The 19,795-nt window shown below is 42.5% G+C and overlaps 2 protein-coding genes across 3 annotated transcripts; both read left to right on the forward strand.

Moving 5' to 3' along the window:
* Positions 1-5: 5 nt before the first annotated feature.
* Positions 6-11,589, forward strand: dgkab (diacylglycerol kinase, alpha b). The gene is made up of 24 exons (XM_069709807.1): positions 6-115; positions 916-997; positions 2,380-2,456; positions 2,859-3,003; positions 3,363-3,437; positions 3,591-3,640; positions 4,224-4,298; positions 4,478-4,594; positions 4,773-4,890; positions 5,053-5,141; positions 5,925-6,035; positions 6,117-6,215; positions 6,316-6,366; positions 6,846-6,919; positions 7,240-7,314; positions 7,406-7,491; positions 7,568-7,657; positions 7,745-7,905; positions 8,031-8,095; positions 8,206-8,296; positions 8,375-8,555; positions 8,677-8,797; positions 9,204-9,264; positions 9,876-11,589. The coding sequence occupies exons 2-24, from the start codon at positions 925-927 to the stop codon at positions 9,954-9,956; spliced, it is 2,166 nt and encodes a 721-aa protein (XP_069565908.1). The 5' UTR covers positions 6-115; positions 916-924; the 3' UTR covers positions 9,957-11,589.
* A 1,836-nt stretch (positions 11,590-13,425) lies between these two features.
* On the forward strand, positions 13,426-19,309 carry LOC138627425 (probable nuclear hormone receptor HR38). 2 transcript variants are annotated; one of them, XM_069709735.1, is made up of 7 exons: positions 13,426-13,539; positions 14,915-15,744; positions 16,342-16,471; positions 16,734-16,897; positions 17,030-17,232; positions 17,340-17,518; positions 17,609-19,309. In XM_069709735.1, the coding sequence occupies exons 2-7, from the start codon at positions 14,917-14,919 to the stop codon at positions 17,869-17,871; spliced, it is 1,767 nt and encodes a 588-aa protein (XP_069565836.1). In that variant the 5' UTR covers positions 13,426-13,539; positions 14,915-14,916; the 3' UTR covers positions 17,872-19,309. The 2 variants fall into 2 exon arrangements, with proteins under 2 accessions (XP_069565836.1, XP_069565847.1); XM_069709746.1 differs by lacking the exon at positions 13,426-13,539 and having other exon boundaries at positions 13,555-15,744.
* The last annotated feature ends 486 nt before the right edge of the window (positions 19,310-19,795 follow it).

Here is a 19,795-nt window from a genome sequence, read left to right on the forward strand (position 1 = left end):
TCCCCACAAGTCCCAGCTGCCGACAAAAAGGCACGTCGCGTCGTGGAGCTCCGTGGTTTGGGCCAGTTTTTGATTGACTTCTGCTGCAGTTTGAGGAGAGAGAGAGAGATCCAAGGTAAGAAAGGTTCGGCCTCACTCCTCTTCCTGTCTGAACACCTGTGCAGCACTCAGTGTGAAGAATAAGTTAAAAAGACAGATCTTGTCAGTCACTCTTGTCAGGCAAGGTGCCTTCAAATTATAATCCCGTTTGATGGACACCTGCTCTTAAAAGGCTCTTCATAATTGCTGATTAATGAATTGCTTTTTCTGATTAAGCTGATGTTATATTAGGAGAGGCTTTAGGTGGGCACTCTAACTTGCACAATCAATATCTCTTAAGGGCTGGTTTAAATGAATTATCCTTCTGTCTGCAGATGACAGTTTATTGTCCACCATTACAGGCTGAAACACACACACACACACACACACACACACCCTGCTATATTATTACTTGTAGCCCGACTGTGGGCAACTCCCCAGCTTTCCAGATGTTGTTCCAAAACCTTTGACCCATCTATCCCCTTGTTTTCAAACTAGACTAATGGCACGGTAGGTCTGATTTTCACTAGCGATCCCTCGGTTATGAGAGAAGCCCCAGGCTGTTCGAATACCAGACTGTGGTTTGTGGAGTTTGTGGAGTGGGGAGTGTTTAACGTCCTTATAGTGAGTGAAATCCTGGGAATGGAGACAAACCAGTTCATTCAAGTTACTGCCCAAAAGAAAAGAAGATAACATGAGACATAGTGAAAGGAAGATATACGTCGTTGTGCCTGCAGCTTCTCTGGAGGTCAGCTCCTAATCCCGGGGTTGTTGTCCTTGTTGTCCTTGTTGTCCTTGTTGACTGTCCAGTCTTCTGTTTCCTGTCTTGTCTTGCAGCTAATCGGCATGGCCTCGTCCGATGATACGGAGAGCTCCCTGACTCCCGTGGACTTTATCCAGCTGCAGCATTACATGGAATGTAAGTTCATACACTTTACATCATTTCTACTTTTATTTAGTGTAAACCGCATGTTGTTACTGCATGTATAAGGTAACTTGCTGAAGGTCTGTTTTTAAATACTTTTTATTCCTTAATAGTTACTTGTTACTTTACTGAGAATGCAAAAATATTAAATCAGCTAATAAAATATGACACATTGCCACAGATTAATCCATCAAACTGTGAAAGGTAATCAAAATTAGTTGCAGCTTTACTGGCTGCAACAGTTGAATGCAACGTCGGAAACAAAAGCCCTAAAAGGTTCTGTAACATATAGAAATTTAACAATTGGCAACTGCACTTTTACTTCAGTAAGATTTGAAATGCACAAAAAAAATCTGTGTTTAAACTGTTGTAAGATGTTTTTACTGATGTAAAAGATCTGAATACTTTTATCACAGATTCTAGTTTTAGAACAAAAGATATTTGAAAGTTGTCAGAGCGATTTTATTAAAGGTATAGACAAACAAAAGCAAAGATAAGAAAAGAGCTGCGCGTAATTGGAGTCAAAGTCCAGCAAGAACAAGAACAGTTTACACCTCCTAAATCAATCATATGACTCATTAATCACTTCAGTTTTCTGTGTCCACACATGTATTTTAAACGTCTCTGCACTTTGCTCCCAAACACTGAAAAGATAGAAATGGAAATATTGGATTTAAAGGTGCAAACATTTCGTCAAATTGCTGGATCCCTCACTTACATTAATGTGCTTCTAAATACTGAAATCTACATCACACAAACAGTGAAAGCAGCACTGAGTACCGGACGTTAACGTTGTGAAATTAATGAAAGTTGCTCTTATTCGGGAGGCCGTCAACACAAACACACTTCACGGTGTTCTCTGGAGGATCGTTCAGCGTCCACGCAACAACACAAACAGCAGCTTCGATGTGTAAGTGGAGGCTGCCGGGGCCGGAGATGATGCAGAATTATATAGACAAAACAAAAAGTGGTTCGGGTCTAAAAATATTCTCCCGTCCACTCAAAGGCTTTGAAAGAAATGAAATGGGTCTGTAGGCTTTTAGTGAGGGGTGGGTGGGGTGGGTGGAGGGGAGAGATAATGGATGAATGGATAATTACACCTGCTCCTCTACCGCTCCGCATCACCTCTGACTGCATCCAGGTTTAATGTCGATTACAAACATCACACTCACGTCCATAATTAACGACCATTAATTTGAGCATTCGGGAGCCATAATGTGTGCGACAAACAGCAAAAAGACACAGAACTGAGATTTTCTGTTCTCAGCTTCACCGTAGTATTTTTTAATATCTTCTTTTTTTCTTTTTTCTTTTTACATGTTCAGCTTTAATTGCATTGCATTTTATTCTTCAATTCTTCAATGTTCTCCGTGCAGACAGCAGTTTAAGGGTGAAAGATGTGATTAAGGAGTTTCATCCGGGAGGCCGGCTGGCCCAGCACACCTTCGGAGAGGTAACACACATCTTTTCTGGACAACTATGCATTCGGTACCACTTTTAAGTTATAATTTTTGCATTTCTTTTGAATAGTTTCTGCTGAAAAATTCCTGAGAACAGTTTTTTAATTTAGTACTAATTTTTTTTGTAAAAAGTCTCCTTTTAGGCTTTTCTAATTATACGTTGAATAATTCTTGAACACTGAACATGTTTGCGCTTTCAGTTCAGTTAAAAATGCACCAATTGAACATTTTCTATCTTCCTGTTATTAGTTCAGGATTGCAAAGTTCTTTTGAGAAAACTTTTTCGCAGTTTTGAGGAAATTGTCTATAAATTACAGATCCAGTAAAGCAGAATGTTTCTATATGTTTAATGCCACGTTTGCACATCCCATCTGACAACGCCTCTCCCTCCTCAGTGCGTCGATGAAGTGGGCTTCTGTCTCTTTCTCAAGACCTACCTGGAAGTGGATGACTTCCCTTCAGATTTCTGCCAACGCCTTTTTTGCTATTTTAAACATGTCGAGCAAGCTGGATCCTCAAAGTGTTTTCTGCCCAAAGGAGGTAAAGTGTTTCTGAATGCCTGATCTTCTTTTAGCTGCACGGCTGAAAACAGGCGGGTGTTCGTAGGAAAATTGCCCGTCAGAACTTCCTGAAGATAATGAAAGAAAGAGTCGATGCTTCAACGACAGTCTGTCCCGACGCCCACCTGTCTATCTGTGTTTTTTATCTTGTGGCTCTGCGTCACAGAAATGAGGTTGTAGGCGTCGCTTTGGAGATTTAGTGCACCTGTTCCAACAACAAAACTGTGATCAAATATTTAGCTTTCATTTTCATCTGGAAATAACTGCAAGCTGTTTTAGACCTCGTGCACTAAAGTTTTCCGGTTAGATAAAAGATTTTGTACATTTCTCTATTTTCAGGTGGTGTCTTTCTTCGTGATGTATCCTGTTACTTCTCGGTGCTGGAGGAAGGACAGCCGCGGGAGAAGCTCGAATGTTGGTTTCATCTAACTTTTGAACATTTTGTGACACGTTTATTGTAGTGCAGCTGCATTTTGATCGACATTCACCACTCAAACGTGATTAAAATGGGTGATTTGAAAGATGTGAGCAAGTAAAGGATTTCTGACTGACTTTGTTTGGTTCTAGTTACTTTCAAGCTTCATGACAAAGACAACAACGGACTCCTGGATAGTTCTGTAAGTGTCACAATTCACAAACAAATTTAAGATGACACAGCTGACACATGTACAGCACATATTTTGGTTTGAAATCAGTTCTGCAGAGTGTTTAAATAAATGTATTTCTTTGTTAAAGTAAGTTTTAGTCACATGGTTTTGATCAGAAACTTAAGATCAGTGCCTAAAGTATGAGGGTACTCAGGTGATCTTGGACCTTATAGATCTTAAAAACAAATCTAATCATTTTCCATCTGTACCAGGCAATTTATTACAATTTTTGAAATGTTGAAAGGTGAACAAGCAACATAGAAAAATGCACCTGACAGCAAACAAGCAGCTAATGTATAGCCCACTATTTATGTATTTGTATTCCAGTAAAAATGCAAAATAAAAGACCTCTTTTCTGCAAAAGAAAACAGTCCTTATATCACTAAAATGAGTTTTAATCTGCAGAAAGTTTCAAAACAAGTCATAACGCTTCTAATAACAACATACACGGTTCTTTATGTGTCTGGTCTGTTTCTGTTTTAGATGTGTGTAGCTTGACACATGACCTTTCTCATTGTGTGAGATTATTGTTCTTTTTTTGTCTCTCCTGCAGGAAGTGGATCGTATAATCACTCAGATGATGCGGGCTGCTGATTATCTGGGCTGGGATGTGACTGAACTCAGACCAGTATGAGTTTCCTTTTTTAATGCTCTTTATTTTTTTTGGTTTTGACCAATCCGGAGTGTAAGTGTAAGACTTTGTTGTAATGCAGAAGCAGAGTTTAAGGGGGCAACTGAGAGATGTCAAGGGAAATTTTACTGCAAAGGAATTACACAATAAATAGTTTGTGTTTTGTGATTGGACAGGTGCTCAAAGACATGATGACGGCAATCGATGTGGACGACAGTGGGACGGTCACTCTGGAGGAATGGCTGAAGGGAGGCATGACCAATGTGCCTTTACTTGTTCTGCTTGGACTGAAGGTGAAGCACAAACATCCAGCTGCACACACAGCTGTTTTACTGTTTTACTCCAACCTGTAGCCTTGAGTGAATAGACAGCTATTCAACGCCTCACGGACAAAATGCTGCTTCATTTGCTGTTTTCAAGGTGATTAACTTCGGGGCGTGTTTCCCTTTTCTCTCCCTCTCTCACTCACAGATGACGGAGAGGGACGGGCAGCACATTTGGAGGATGAAGCACTTCAACAAGCCGACTTACTGCAGCGTGTGTCAGAGCATGCTGCTTGGCCTCGGGAAGCAGGGACTCTGCTGCACCTGTAAGGGCTCTTTACCGCCACCAGGGGGCGACGGTGCACCTCATACGTTGTACAAATTAACTGGCGATGAGCCTTCTCCAGTTTACATGTACACTCTGCTGTTTTCCTGTGTCACTGCAGTTTCTTGTTTCTTTAAGTTGTACTAAATTTGTCTTATTCCAGGTTGCAAATACACCGTCCACAACCAGTGTGCCAACAAGAACCCCGAAGTCTGCGCTCGGACCTTTGTCAACTCTAAACAAGAAATTGGTGTAAGGAACACAGTAATCACCTTTTTTTTTTTTTTTTTTTGTCCATTTTCTTCCACTGGTTTGATTTTATTTCTGCTTTTCAGATTTAGTTACATTTGCACGAGTGTTTACGTTTGAAGTTACATCATCTTTTTGACCTCTTTAAGACAGTATATTCACCTCAAAAACCGAATGGCTCTGCCAGTAAACACATTAACAACAGGGAACATTACGATGCATTAGTCAGCAAATGCAACCCATCAGTGTTGTTTTTTTTAAGTGTGGATTACAGCTGGAACAGTCTGCTGCGTACATCTGTTAAATGTCCTAATTTTGCACAGTGATCCGTTCGCTGTCTTTTTGCTGGTGCAGCGTCACAGCCGCATCTCACTGCCTCACAAAATCTGTAATGGAGCAAAAAATGTGTGGGAGTTGAATGCAGCAGTTTGCTTGAGGGACATTTGATCTGGTGATGCAACTCTGCCAAGTCAACATTGATCCAAAAAGTCATAAATCTGAAGCCGTCAGTAACGTCTGCAGCTGCTCTGGAGGAGGGTGCGGCCTGCGCTGATTCTTTTCAACATCAACAATAACATCATTTTCCCTCCTCTCATACAGTGATGAGTTGTTGTTTTTCACCACAGTGGTCAACATGAACAAAGTATGCGTAGACAAATATGTGGAAACAGCCCGAACCAATGGAGCGGCCAGTAAAGTTTGTCATATTGCATGATTTAAAAAAAAGCGAAACAGTTTCACTTGTGGGATGAACACATCTTTGTTTTTATCTCCTCTGTGTCTCAGATAGCAGTTCATGACTGGATCAAAGTCCACTGTAACTCCACCAAGTGTCGGGTCTGCAACAAGAAGATCAAAAGTTTAGCGGGGCGGCGTTGCGTGTGGTGCCTGGAGATGGTGAGGACGGCGTGCGTTTGCACGTTGCTGAAAGGGAGGATAACTTTGTTCGGTATTCACTGAGTCGTGTCTCTTTTTAAGCGCCACGAAGAGTGTATTTTCTCTGGCTTAGCCACCTGTGAATGTGGGCCGCTGAGAGATCACATCCTGCCTCCGTGGGCCATCTATGCCGTCTCAAAGGTGACAGGATGCCTGTAAAATGACACCATGAATGTAACTTCAGCAGATTTAGATGTTTTTGAGGATGATTGATGGTTCGTTGTGTGTTTGTTTCCTGCAGGAGGAGGACACCAGCCTGCTGAATGTCACTCCTGATGGCCATATCCTGCAGGTCTGCTGTTATCAAATCTTCCTCCATACATATCCTCGTCCAACCGTGTTTTCTGTGTGCGCTCGATTTCAAGCTGTCCATCTGGATGTTACTGCTTTTGGGAGATCCTCTGATTTGAGTGATTCATTGTGATCATCTTTGGTACATTTATAAAACTGAATTACTCTACATGTGTCTTTGTAGTGATTGATCTTCACTGACTTCTTCTTTACTTATGCTCCTGCTGTTCTGTATTTCAGTATTTATTATTATCCTGCAGCTCACATTTGTAGCTGCAGTTGAGGAAAAGTTGCGCATTCGCCATTTAAATATACAAGACATTTTTTAGGACAATACAGGACACAAACCTGAGTCTTTGGTTTCATGGTGCTCGTGTTTAAATCGAGGCTCTTTCCTTTCGACAACAGATGTTTGAATGACTGATCATGTATGCGTGAAGAGGGTCAATGTATTCATGTCATGTTTTTTGTTTTTTTCAGATCGTTCCTATTCCAGACACTCACCCTCTGCTGGTGTTTGTGAACCCAAAAAGTGGAGGAAAGCAAGGTGAACGGTGAGCAGCAGCAGAAGTCTCTTTATATGTTTAAAGTCATGGTGAATATTGTTGTCACAATTTCACACTGTGGCATCATCATAGAGATTTTTACAATATGGGACCAATCCATGAGCGTCAGGTGAAAAGAGTTTGCCTACTTGGGCATATTTTTTACACAAATAAAGTGTTATTGCGTAGATCACTGTGTCTCTCTCTGTGCTGGGATGTTATTGCGTCATTCATTACAATCATGACTCCCTCCCAGGGTAAAAGTAAAAAAGTCATTTTTAGAATAAGAATATGTGACATGTTTTTGTTTCCTGTGTGTTTCTGTGCAGCGTGCTCAGGAAGTTTCAGTACATGCTGAACCCACGTCAGGTGTACAACCTGTCCAACGGCGGTCCGGATCCGGGGTACGGTCCACTCTTAACACCGCGGGACACGCGGTTTAAATGTACACGTCGTGTTGCGTGTCTGTCCAGTAACGTTGCCTTCGTCTTTCAGACTCCATTTCTTCCACAATCTCCGGGAGTACCGAATCTTGGTGTGCGGAGGAGACGGCACGGTCGGGTGGCTCCTGGATGCCATAGGTACTGTCTGTCCTGCTGAGTGTCAAGACAGCTGATTGACAGGATGAATAATAACACGCGGCACCTGTGATTTCAGACAAAGCGGACCTCCAGGTGCGTCCTCCAGTGGCCGTCCTCCCTCTGGGCACCGGGAACGACCTGGCTCGCTGTCTGCGCTGGGGAGGAGGTAAAACCAAACTCTAGGTCACTCAGGTATCGGCTCTGACGCTGGCGCCACATGTTTCATAATCAAATTTAATAATCCCACAAAAAGGATACGAGGGTTCAGACCTGAGAGAAATCCTGAAGGAGATCGAGGCGAGCAAGTTGGTTTTCATGGACCGCTGGAGCATCCAGGTGATACCGGACGACCCGCAGGAGGCCGGAGACCCCGTTCCCTACGAGATCATCAACAACTACTTCTCCATCGGAGTGGTGAGTCACAGGCTGCAACACACATGGTTGTCCCTCGTCTGCTTTAAGCACAATTTAGTATTGATGGAAATATGAGTAGCTGCAAAACTGGCTTACCAGGATTGTATCTGTGTCCCTGTGAGCAGGACGCCTCCATCGCTCATCGTTTCCATTCCATGAGAGAGAAACACCCCCAGAGGTTCAACAGCAGGTGAGGAGTCCTTTTAACCGTTTTAACAAAGAACTTTCTCTCATGGTGAGTGTAACAGAGCTCCGTTAATTCTTTTGAACTTTTTCTGCTTTTTCTCTGCTGTTTTTAAGAATGAAGAACAAACTTTGGTATTTTGAGTTTGCCACGTCGGAGACCATCTCCGCCTCCTGCAAGAAGCTGAAGGAGTGTCTCACGATCGAGGTTAGAATTTAAACCGCAGTCGTCCAGTTGTTTCACTGAAATTTGTCGCTAATATTAACATATTTTGCGTGACGCCAGTGCTGTGGGAGACATCTGGACCTGAACCACATGTCTTTGGAGGGCATCGCTGTCCTCAACATACCCAGCATGCACGGAGGCTCCAACCTCTGGGGTGAATCCAAGAAGTCGGACGGTGTGCCAGAGGTTGAACACAGCGAGGTGATCACTGACCATGAACTTCTGAAAACCATCTCACAAGGTGAGACCGGGCTGGTTTTTCTGTTCTCAAGGAGCTCTCCTTGTGTTCTTGTGGTTGTTTGCGGTTCTGATTCAGTCTTTTACAAACTCTTTTCACTTGTTCTTGTTTCCTGACTCCTCAGATATGAGCGACAAGCGTTTGGAGGTGGTGGGGCTGGAGGGAGTCATCGAGATGGGACAAATCTACACGGGACTGAAGAGCGCCGGACACAGACTGGCTCAGACCTCCCAAATCACCATCAGGTGACCTTTCACCTTCATGTATATTCAACAAAGCAACAGGAGTAGCCATCAGTTCAATACTGTTCTTATTATGTGGTCAGGCGTCGTGAACATGATGTAGAAAAAAAACACCTAGATAGACTTTCCTTTAAATTTGGCACAAAGGTTAAAGGTCAAAGTCACAGTGGCCTCACGTCTTCCCATTCTTGTGAACATGATTTGACAAAAATGTCCTAATTTCTTTACATTTGGCACAAATGTTGACTTCGACAGAAGAAGGAACTGATTCGGTCACGATGATTAAATACTCATTTTATTTCTGCCCACATTTGGGGAAGATATTTGCATGTAAGTAAATGTTTCTGTGTCCTCCTCCCCCTCCTCCTCCTCCTCCTCATCCTCATCCTCCTCCTCCTCCTGTGTGCAGGACCAAGAAAGCTCTGCCCATGCAGATTGATGGGGAGCCCTGGATGCAGCCTCCTTGTACTGTAAGTGTGAAGAGTTAAGACTCAAAGAGTGTAACAGCAACGCAGCGTCCAACATTTAATAACTCATTAGTTAATTAATTTTGATTATTAATAGAGACACATAATGAAAAGCTACTGGCAGACTTTGACACATGTTCATATGTCCAAGAGGACTCGGAGCTGTCCGGTTTCCACACACACGCTATGAACAATTTAAAGTTCAGTATCTTCCTCAAGGACATTAATGATTAATAGCAAACTACCAAATGAGTCTCCCTTCTCCAATTACCCACAATTCTCTGTAGATTGACATTAAAATCGTGAAAAAAAATCTGAAAATATAAAGAAACACAAAAAAAACATTGACACAAAAATCTCCCTATTTCAAGGACAACTTTACATGTGTTACTAATATTAAGTCAACCCTTAAATGTCCCTAAATATTAGAATAACCAATAACTGATGTTTTACAATTCAAAAATACAAACTACAGCCTCCAAAATGACAACAAAGCATTTTGAGAAACAGTTTCAGTAAAAACTGCTTCGCTGCAGGACTGTTATAATAGTAACTAATTACATATGCATCATTTGAAGGATGAACCCGGATTCTTTCTTTTTTATTTATTTTAGATCCACATAACTCACAAGAACCAAGCTAACATGCTAATGGCCGTACCAACCAAACCGTCCGGCTTCTTTCACCTGAAGTAGAGCCGACGTCCTCCCGTCTGCCGAGGCTCGCTGCCGACCACCAGTGTTCGCACCGAGCGACGCCAGATGAGGACTTAAAAGGAGAATATCTATCGCTGACTGTGTAACTGTGTTGTTACTGTTAAGGCTTCACTGTGTTTGTCTTTTGCACTCGATCCCTGACGTGGTTTTAATTTATTAGCCAGAGACCGCTCTGACAGACCAAATCTGATCGCTGCTATTGTGTGCCAACTTCAAAGTAGTGCATCATGTTCCTGTAAAGAACAGAGCACAGCATGTCGTGTATCTGCAGTATATGGAGAATTAATTCTGTATTTTCTTTGTGGTTTTTGTGGTGAATCGTTTCTGCCGTCGTGTCTTGTTGAGTTTCATATTTACCTCCTAAATGCGGCTGCTGTTGAACTGGCAGCTCGCCATCAGTGTTCAGCCGGTGGGCCAAAAATTTCATGTTTATGTTTTTTACATTACATTTAGCTGATGCTTTTATCCAAAGTAACTTACAACATACTGATGGTACACCATCGGGAGCAATTCAGTGTCTTGCTCAAGGACACTTGGGCATGTGGGCAGGAGGGGCTGGGGATCAAACCACCAACCTTCTGATTAGTGTGCAACCCAGTCTACTGACTGAGCTCCAGCCTCCCTCCCAGGGCCACAGAGAGACTGATGGAAACAAAGACCATTCACACTCTCATTCACACCTAAGGGCAACTTCTAGAACCACCAATTAACCTGAGGTGCATGTTTTTGGATGATGGGAGGAAGCCGGAGCACCCGGAGAGAACCCACGCAAGCACAGGGAGAACATGCAAACTCCACACAGAAAGGCCCAGGACCAGATTTGAACCCGGAACCTTTTTGCTGTGAGGTGACAATGCTAACCACTGCACCACTGTGCCGCCCTACATGCCGCCCTATATGCCGCCCTACTACTTATTAAAACAGATGTAGATTAAATAGTGTAAGAAACACTTGCTTGAATGTGACTGAGTGTGTTTTTTTGTCCGTGAGGTGCTGGGTTTTAAAACAAACTTCTTAAAAACTGCCCACAAAATATACAACCACTTTGGAAATCTATTTAAATATTACTGAAAATAAAGGCATGCTAAACTGTGGTGGAATAATCTACTTTGCGATTGGAGAGAAAAACATTTAAGATATTGTCTCTAATAATGAGTCTTGTGTTGGATATTTAGTGTACCCATATTAACGTTGACCGTGCTTCTATGTTCATGTATTATCTTGTCTAAATGTGAAATTGTGTATCTGTCATTTGGACGTGTGTCTTGACAACTCTGTACTCTTATTTTTATCGAAGCTCTTGCAGCATCACGTTGATAAGGTGTATTGAATTCTGCTTTGATTTCATCGTGAATGAGCAGTGAAGGAAAAATATCACTCAAATTAAGACATCTTTTTGTCTCTTTGTGATTATCATCTTTGTTTTATGCCACAGAAGGCTTCAACACTAATTCAACGCCTTTAAGGAAATTTGGTCAAACTTGGCAAAAACATTCACTGGATACCAGGGAGCAACTGGTAGGGGGGGGAGGTCAAAGGTCAAGGTCACTGTGACAGAGAGGCTGCCATCCAGGACTGTGGATGATGAAGGGAACAACAGAAAGGGGCAATGGTGGTGGTGGTGGTGGTGGTGGGGGGAGGGGAACAATTATTTTTGCAATTAAATTCTTTTAAAAATGTGATCAAAATAAAAATGTCAAATGTTAAGTGGAATAATACAATAATATTTGGTTGTGAAATCTAGTTCGACTTGTTTTGGATCATTTAAAGCTGCTGATGAATGTGAGTTCATTCATATGTGGACACATTTATTAGCAGTTTGGTTCATTGAGACATGCACCTCCCACACCACATCACAAAATATGTCAAAATAAGACAGATACTGTGTTGAGCTTTTAATATTTAAGCCTGCGATTTACATAGTAAAGAACTCGGGAGGCTGAAATTACTGCAGGCAGTGCAGTATGATCAACTCTTTATTATTTGACCAGGTGATAGACAAGTGAAATGTTGCGAGTGTCATCTGTCTTCTGATACGTGTTTTCTAACGTGACAGAGTGAAAAACAGATTGTATGTCACATGTGTTTGTTAACTCTCATCCAGAAGGCAGCGTGATGCTCAGACCCCCATAATTATCTACAATACCGCCAGGCCATCGCCGACCTCAGCTGCCCCTCACCCTGAATGACCCGTCTCACTTTCTCCACACACCCAGACGTCCCCTGAGAGTTCAGATGTTGGTGTGTGTTGGTTGTTCTGGTTGTTGGGGGTGAAGTTGTGACATAAGAGGTATTAGGTGGTTCTTAAATTGATGCTGCAACTGGGGCCGTGACATCCATAGCGCAAATTCTCCGATGGTGACACGACACCACTGTGTATGTCTCTTTATTTGACTCTGGGATACGGAAAGACATTATAAAGAGTAATAATGAGGATATAAACGCAGGGGGGGAAAAAAGCTAAATTTTGAGAATCAAAATTCAGACCTGACGTTGGACCATATATTTGTCCCAGTAGGGGCCAACAGAACTCACTGTGGGTCCAGGAGGATGTTAACGAGCTTTTCTGGAGCCTTCGGTTATAAATGATATAGCTACCTTTAAATATTCAAATTTCCATTCTTTAATTTGACCGATTGAAGATTTCAGTTCATTTGATATGTTTGAAATCTCAACAGGAGCCCGGTGGACCCTGAAGTGGGACTGATTGTGTCAACAGCTGCTTCCAAAGTCAAAAATCCCAAATGGACAAACGCCATCATGTGATATAATTGAAGGCCCAAGAGCAGCTGCTAAACTAATCTTACTCTTATGATATTTTCAAATTTTGCTTCTTCATAATATGTGCAATGTAGGCCGTTTTTATATAATGTCTGCTTTTTTTTTTCTTTCTAAATATGAAAGTAAAAGTGTAAAATCGTATCATAAATAAAACTATTATGAATGATAAAGTGTTCACATTTTAGGTGTTAAAGATGCTCGTGGTACTTTCTCCTGAAGAGAGTTTAAAAAAAACCAACTATTTTATGAGCATAAAAGTCCCATTTAATGAAAAACCTTACAGGTGTTTCCTGGTCTGGCACGTCACAACACACCTCTCTGTTGTAAACGTTTATAATATCGACATTTCCAGTCGTAAAACGTCTGCACCTCCAAACTGCAGTTATTTTTAGCATTTTCATCCAGTAATAGCCCCACGTGAGCGCCGCTGTCGTTGTTGGTTTATATTTAGAACGCACGCTCCCTCGGCTCTTGCGTCAATGGAATCCCGTGCGTGCGTCACACGGGAACGTCTGCGTCCGACGCGGAGCTGATTGGCTCGCGACCCGGAACGTTCCACCACCCCGTTCGCCATTTTTGGGCATGGACCCGCCTTTTGTCGACGCAGCCAAAATAAAACGAGTGTATGGAGCAGCCTGCGTTGGTCTGACCCAGCGTGTGTGCGTGAGTGTGTTTGAATGAGTGTGTGCACTGACACAAGCCGGCAGAGGTGACAGGCATCTATTTCTCTGGTTTGGAATAAATGTAAAAGACTCAAAATCCGGATATTTACATGAAATAGGTGAGTAAAAGGTGTGCTTCGTTATAACTACTTCTGTAGTAGTTTTAGCTCATACAGGACACGACTGCTGACACAATATTTAACATTTGCAGCTGTTTACTTGTTATAATTGAATGTTTGAACAAAACATATTTTTAAAGATGCCTCTCTGGACTCCGTTGTCATTTTATTAGGTACACATTTCTTAAACGAGTTCAGTCTGACCGAGCAGCTCTGCAGTAAATCCTGTATTTAATTGTAACGTACAGTTTAACTTTGATATAGCCGGCTGCCCTCCTTGATAAAAACGGGGCTGGCAGAAAATCATAAGAAACACTAAAGTACTAAAGTTGAATCAACACTTCACTAAAACAGTTGAACAAAAACTTGAATCAGCTTCAGGTAGGTGGGAGATACCTAAACCAACAAACTACATTTGAGATAATTCTGCAATCTTAATTTTTTTGATAGATTGCTGTCTTGAGTATATTTTGTCATTAGTGAGGACTTCTGCCAGAAGTAATACAACTACTACAGATGTACAACGAGAAGCTCACAAGTTTGTGCAAGTTCAATCACCTCTGGGCTTATGTCAGTTGTTTTTGTTTTTTAATGGCTGTCATGATTTAACATGTTGTGCTGCATGTTTTATAAGGGGGGTTTTGATAGGGGGTGTATTTATAGGACATAAAAAAACATGTTGGTGACTTGAATATAAATCAAAAGCAATTATAAGTTCTAATGTGAAAGGAATGATCAGGCATTCTTTTAGTTTGAGATGTGCGTATCGAAAAAGACCTGCAAAATGAAGAAGTTAGTCTGCACACACACACTCGCACACACAAACAGGCTTTACCACCTTTCCCATTTCAGCTGGCATCCAGTCAACGCTGAAATACAATCTGTAACACTCCCTGGCACATTTGCAGTGGAAGAGGGTTGCCCTCCACTGAAGGAGGTTTTCAGAGCATTAACAGCCAGTAACACAATATCTGACCGTATCTGACTGCTCCACTGGACCTCCCTCTGCATTTCCTGAAGAGGTCCGAGAGGCCCTGAAGCCAGAGAATTGGAAAGGAGACAGAGCACGTTCAATGTTTGGATGGTTACAGAAGGATGATACAAAAAAATGCTGACCTAAGTGATTTCAGAAATATCAGATTTTATCCCATGATTTAACTTTCTCGCTTTTATTTTGAAAAGTGACCGTGGAATCCAGTCCTGATATGAGATGTAGATGTGACACAGAGGTTGCATTCATTTGAATATACATCACAAAGAAAGCCTGTCTGACCATTGAGTTCATGATGTTTTAATGAAAACAGTATCCACCTGACATGGACAAACATTTTGGTTTACTTTCCGCTGTTGTAATAATTGCTGTCTTCTGTCCTAGCTATGCCCTGTGTACAAACCCAGTATGCATCCCTGCCCCACGACAACTACTTCAGCTCTGAGTTCTTGAATGCTGACCTCAGTGCCAAACTGGTGATGGACATCAGTGGTCAGAAGGACCAGCTGTCGACATCTTCGTTGCCCAGCATCAACACCTTGGTGGGAAATGGCTACACTGGGGAGTTCGATGCTTATTCCTGCAAGATTACCACCTCCCCTCCCGCCTCTACGGTTTCCTTCAGCCACGGCGCGGTAGCTGAAGGCTCCATCCCTCAGATGCAGAACCAGGCCTTCAAGCTAGATGATCTCCAGGTATACGGCTGTTACCCAGGATCCTTTGCACTCAGCTGCCTCGATGAAACACTCTCGTCATGTGGCTCTGACTACTATGGCAGCCCAGTTTATGCCACCGCTTCACCTCCAACGCCGGGCTTCCAGACCGAGTCCGCACCTGTCTGGGATTCCCCTTTCAGCCCCTACCCCTCCGCCCCCCCGTCCTCTGTGGCCGATAAGGCCGCCATGGCTCAGCAACTCTCCTTTTTTACCTTCAGCCCCGTTCCGGAGCAGCACTCTCCCCTGTGCCAGCATCAGGATGGCGGCCAGGACGACCCGTTCTTCCTGTCCCCTCAGCAGCACGTCTCCCCACTTCACTGCCCCCTCATGTCTCTGGAGCACGGAGCTCTGGAAAGCCCCCGGATAGTGGAGGCCATGATGTCTCCGAAGACACCCAACCCAGGATCCAATGAGGGTCGCTGTGCAGTGTGTGGTGACAATGCATCCTGTCAGCACTATGGAGTCCGCACCTGTGAGGGATGCAAAGGTTTCTTCAAGGTAAAAAAAAAAAAAAAAAGCATTTACCAGGTGCAATAATACAAGTTTATCTGGCCTGAGTACAATAAACCTGCAGTCACTGAGGTTCATTAAGCAGAATAAACCTCTAACCATCAACAATTGCAGCACAATTTGGCAAAATACAAGAAACTACATTGGACCACTAGAGTTTATTCTTTCAACAGCAAAATGTCTCACTTAATGCATATGTTGCCCACCATTCTTTAAACAGCTTTTTTAGGGAATATTGCTGAAATATTTTATTTATTTGGAAGAAAAAAGAACACTCACCACCTTTTTAATTGTGACTTTTTTGATCTCTCGGATGTTAATGTCACTATCAAGACATTCATAATTGGCAGTAATGTAACAGTTGTTAATGGCTGATGCCGTTTTTGTTCCCCAACGAGAAATGCAGGTGCAAAACGTGTGAAAGTTTTACACGTGCAAAATGTAGAAATCAACTGGTGTTTGTTTTTTTAGATACAAGATATAAATGCAGATTTGTTGGTCCCTTTTCTTTTTTTAATCATGCACAGTGTTATTTCTTCTCCACATTATAATCTGGTAGTAATGTATCTTTTCCTCATTTGACAGCGAACGGTCCAGAAAAATGCAAAGTACGTGTGCCTCGCCAATAAAGACTGTCCAGTGGACAAGAGGAGGAGAAACCGCTGCCAGTTCTGCCGTTTCCAGAAATGTCTGGCAGTGGGAATGGTCAAAGAAGGTGAAGCAACATCAGAGTGTCTTAAAGCTTTCAGTGATTAATGCATGTCGAGGAGAAACGTTTTAGTTTTTTTAAACAATAGTCCTGTGAAGCCGAAACTAGGACGCACCGACGTATGAAACCAAAGTTTTACAGGGCGGTGCCAGCTGCAGGAAAAAGGGAAACTGAAACTTTTTTTTTTAAGTGTGGGATGTGACGACGGACACGCGAGTGTCACATAATACGTGGGCTTTAAGCGTTCCTCTCCTCGTCCCTCTCTTAGTTGTTCGCACCGACGGCCTCAAAGGTCGCAGAGGTCGCCTGCCCTCCAAACCCAAGACCACGGTGGAGGCTTCGTCCACGATCCCCAGCGTCAACATCATAGCGTCTCTGGTTCGAGCTCATTTAGACTCGAATCCAACCATCGGGAAGCTGGACTACTCCAAAGTAAGTTTTACGACATTCAGCCAGCAGATCTGATTTATTTTAATCCGATTGGCGATGGAGAGTGAAAGCAGTGACGGGGAACAGAAATCTCTTCAGACGCCCTCATGCTTCTCTTCTTCTTTTCCTCCACAGTACCAGGAGACAAACGGCAACCTGAAAGAGAAGGAGGACGCCGGTGACATCCAGCAGTTCTACGACCTGCTGACCGGCACCTTGGATGTGATAAGAAACTGGGCTCAAACCATCCCGGGATTCACAGACTTCTGCACTGAGGACCAGGAGCTGCTGCTCGAATCTGCCTTCGTCGAGCTCTTCATCCTCCGCCTGGCGTACAGGTTGGATTCTCTCCCTTTTAGAGTTAAATGAATATATTTCTGACTAATATTTCACTGCGTTAACGTGCACTTTTCAAAGCTCTAATACCGGTTTAAAAACTGCGCAGGTCAAGTCCAGAGAAGAACAAGCTGATCTTCTGTAACGGCGCCGTCCTCCACCGACTGCAGTGCGCTCGCAGTTTCGGCAGCTGGATCGACTCCATCATGGATTTCTCCCAGAGCCTTCACCGCATGAACTTGGACATCTCCATGTTTTCCTGCCTTGCAGCACTCGTCATCATCACCGGTAAAGACCCTCCGTCCGCTCGTCGTTTCGCTGAATCTGAGTTTGAATGTGATGTTTCTGTTTCTCACGGGAACATCTTTCTCCACCCAGATCGCCACGGCCTCAAAGAGCCCAAACGGGTCGAGGACTTTCAGAGTCACCTCATCACTTGTTTAAGGGAACACGTGAGCGGAAACGGATCCGAACCGAGCCGGACGCAACCGAACTATCTCTCTCGTCTTCTGGGCAAACTCCCCGAACTGAGGACTCTGTGCACGCAGGGCCTGCAGCGCATCTTCTACCTGAAGCTGGAGGACCTGGTGCCTCCTCCACCGATCGTGGAGAAGATCTTCCTGGACACGCTGCCGTTCTGAGAGGACTCCGGTGCCGTCTGTAAAAAGGATGTTGGATGCACCCAGTCAGAGGTTTTATCACTGAACTCCACACCTGAACTTATGCGCTAACACGTGTCTGACATCATTCAAGAGACCATTATTTTTTTTATTTTTCAGTTTTAAGATGAAATACGGTACCTGTGTGAGTACCACAAAAGATGATTTCAGAGCTGAAAGTGATATCAATATTTCAGGACACTGTTTATATATATATATATATATATATATTTTGTGTGCATTTGTAAACCGACTTTATTGCTGTGCTAGAAATGTGAATGTTCTCCTGCTATGCAGCTGATAAGACATGTTACATCCTCAGAAACACACTAATTTCTTAAAAGGCATATTTTCAAAAGTGCTTTATGGTCCCAGTCAGAAGCTGAGGTAGATTATTTAGTAGAAAAGGCAGGCAGAAGTTTTATAGGGAAATATTTCTATCACAAAACCTAGCTGTAGTCCTAACTGAGCTCCTGCGGAAGGTCTTGGACCAAAGTTTTTTTTAATTTTATATATATATATATATATATATATATATATATATATATACTTCCATTTACAAACCTTATTGCCTTAAAGCTTAAGATAATCTTCTCGTGCTGCCACTTGCAGCACCTCGTAAAGGCTGATGCTGGCAGAAGTCCTGTTAAACTGCATGTCCCTATAAAAACAGGCTTTTCTTTGCCTTTTTAAGAATAAAAAAAATACAAAGTGCCCTTCATAAAGCTTCTGTCCGTGAACCACAGTAAGTGACACTAAGTGTGTTTTCATTCCAAACATCTCATTCAGTGACGCCTTCAGTCACCTTCAGATCTTATTGATAAGAATTCAGGTGTGTGACACACATTGATGTGAAGTGTCTGAGGCAGGCGGGTGTTTCAAGAATCTCCAAGACTTCACGCTGTTAAACTGGAAGGTTGTTTAGGATCCACTTGGGGGCAGGGAAAGTTAGTTCACAGCATCCCCTCTCCTAAATGTATAACACAAAATACTTGACTATTCACAGGCATAGACAGACATTTCTTGTTTTTTGATACCAACTGGTTTCTTTTACTCGGCTGCAAAAAAAAAATAATCACTTGTTTTGTTTGTAAAACTCTCCTCCTGTCTTTCACATTTCTCTGAATCGTGCAGTTTTTTTTTTTTTTTTTTTATATGTTGGATTTAGTTTTTGTTTTGATTTTGCGATGAACTAAAGAAACTCTTAAGGACTCACGGTGAAACGTGACGATGAGATGAGCAGCTAAGAGCACTTTGAACAGTGTTCGAGCCGTCTGAAGAACACTTCTTTCTCCTACTGTATGTGTTGCGTTTGAGACGTGTGTGTGCAGATTCATAAATACTGCCAGGCCTTTTGTAAAACGGTGCAGAGATATTTAAGGGCAGAGGATACTTGATATTAAATCTTTTTGAAAATAAACCACTGAGTGACTTTGTTTAAATGTTGGAGGTTGAACATCATCTGGTCTGTGTCACCGTCTTACTGAACATGTCTGGTTTCAGTTGTGCATTTAAGTGCCAGTTTCTCCTCTGTTGTTACGTGTTTTAAATTTTCATTCTTTGTTTTGTCATTACAGTTTTAAACTCAGAAGAAATGTTGCGCAATTAAATATGAAAGAATCTCTAAATATTTCAAAAGTCATCGTTCTATAATTTGTATTCTATCCTCGAAAACAGTTGACCAAAATGTTTACAGGATATCGATGGGGATATTTTTAGGGGGTCCAAAGACATTAATATTTCCTGCTGAAGTTGTGCATTGATCTAAAAGCAGGTCACGAATATTCAGTCACACTTTGAAAAAGACAAAAACAAAATTCAAAAACAGCCGGTTGCTGCAGATTTTTGGAAACTAAATCAACAGTAAATGGTGTGTTTGTTTGGGACTATTTTCACTATGGTCATT

Source organism: Brachyistius frenatus, unplaced genomic scaffold (genome assembly GCF_029030835.1).
Source record: "Brachyistius frenatus isolate BFR_SWC_R1_liver_20210118 unplaced genomic scaffold, ASM2903083v1 Contig_4, whole genome shotgun sequence".
NCBI lineage: Eukaryota > Metazoa > Chordata > Actinopteri > Embiotocidae > Brachyistius > Brachyistius frenatus.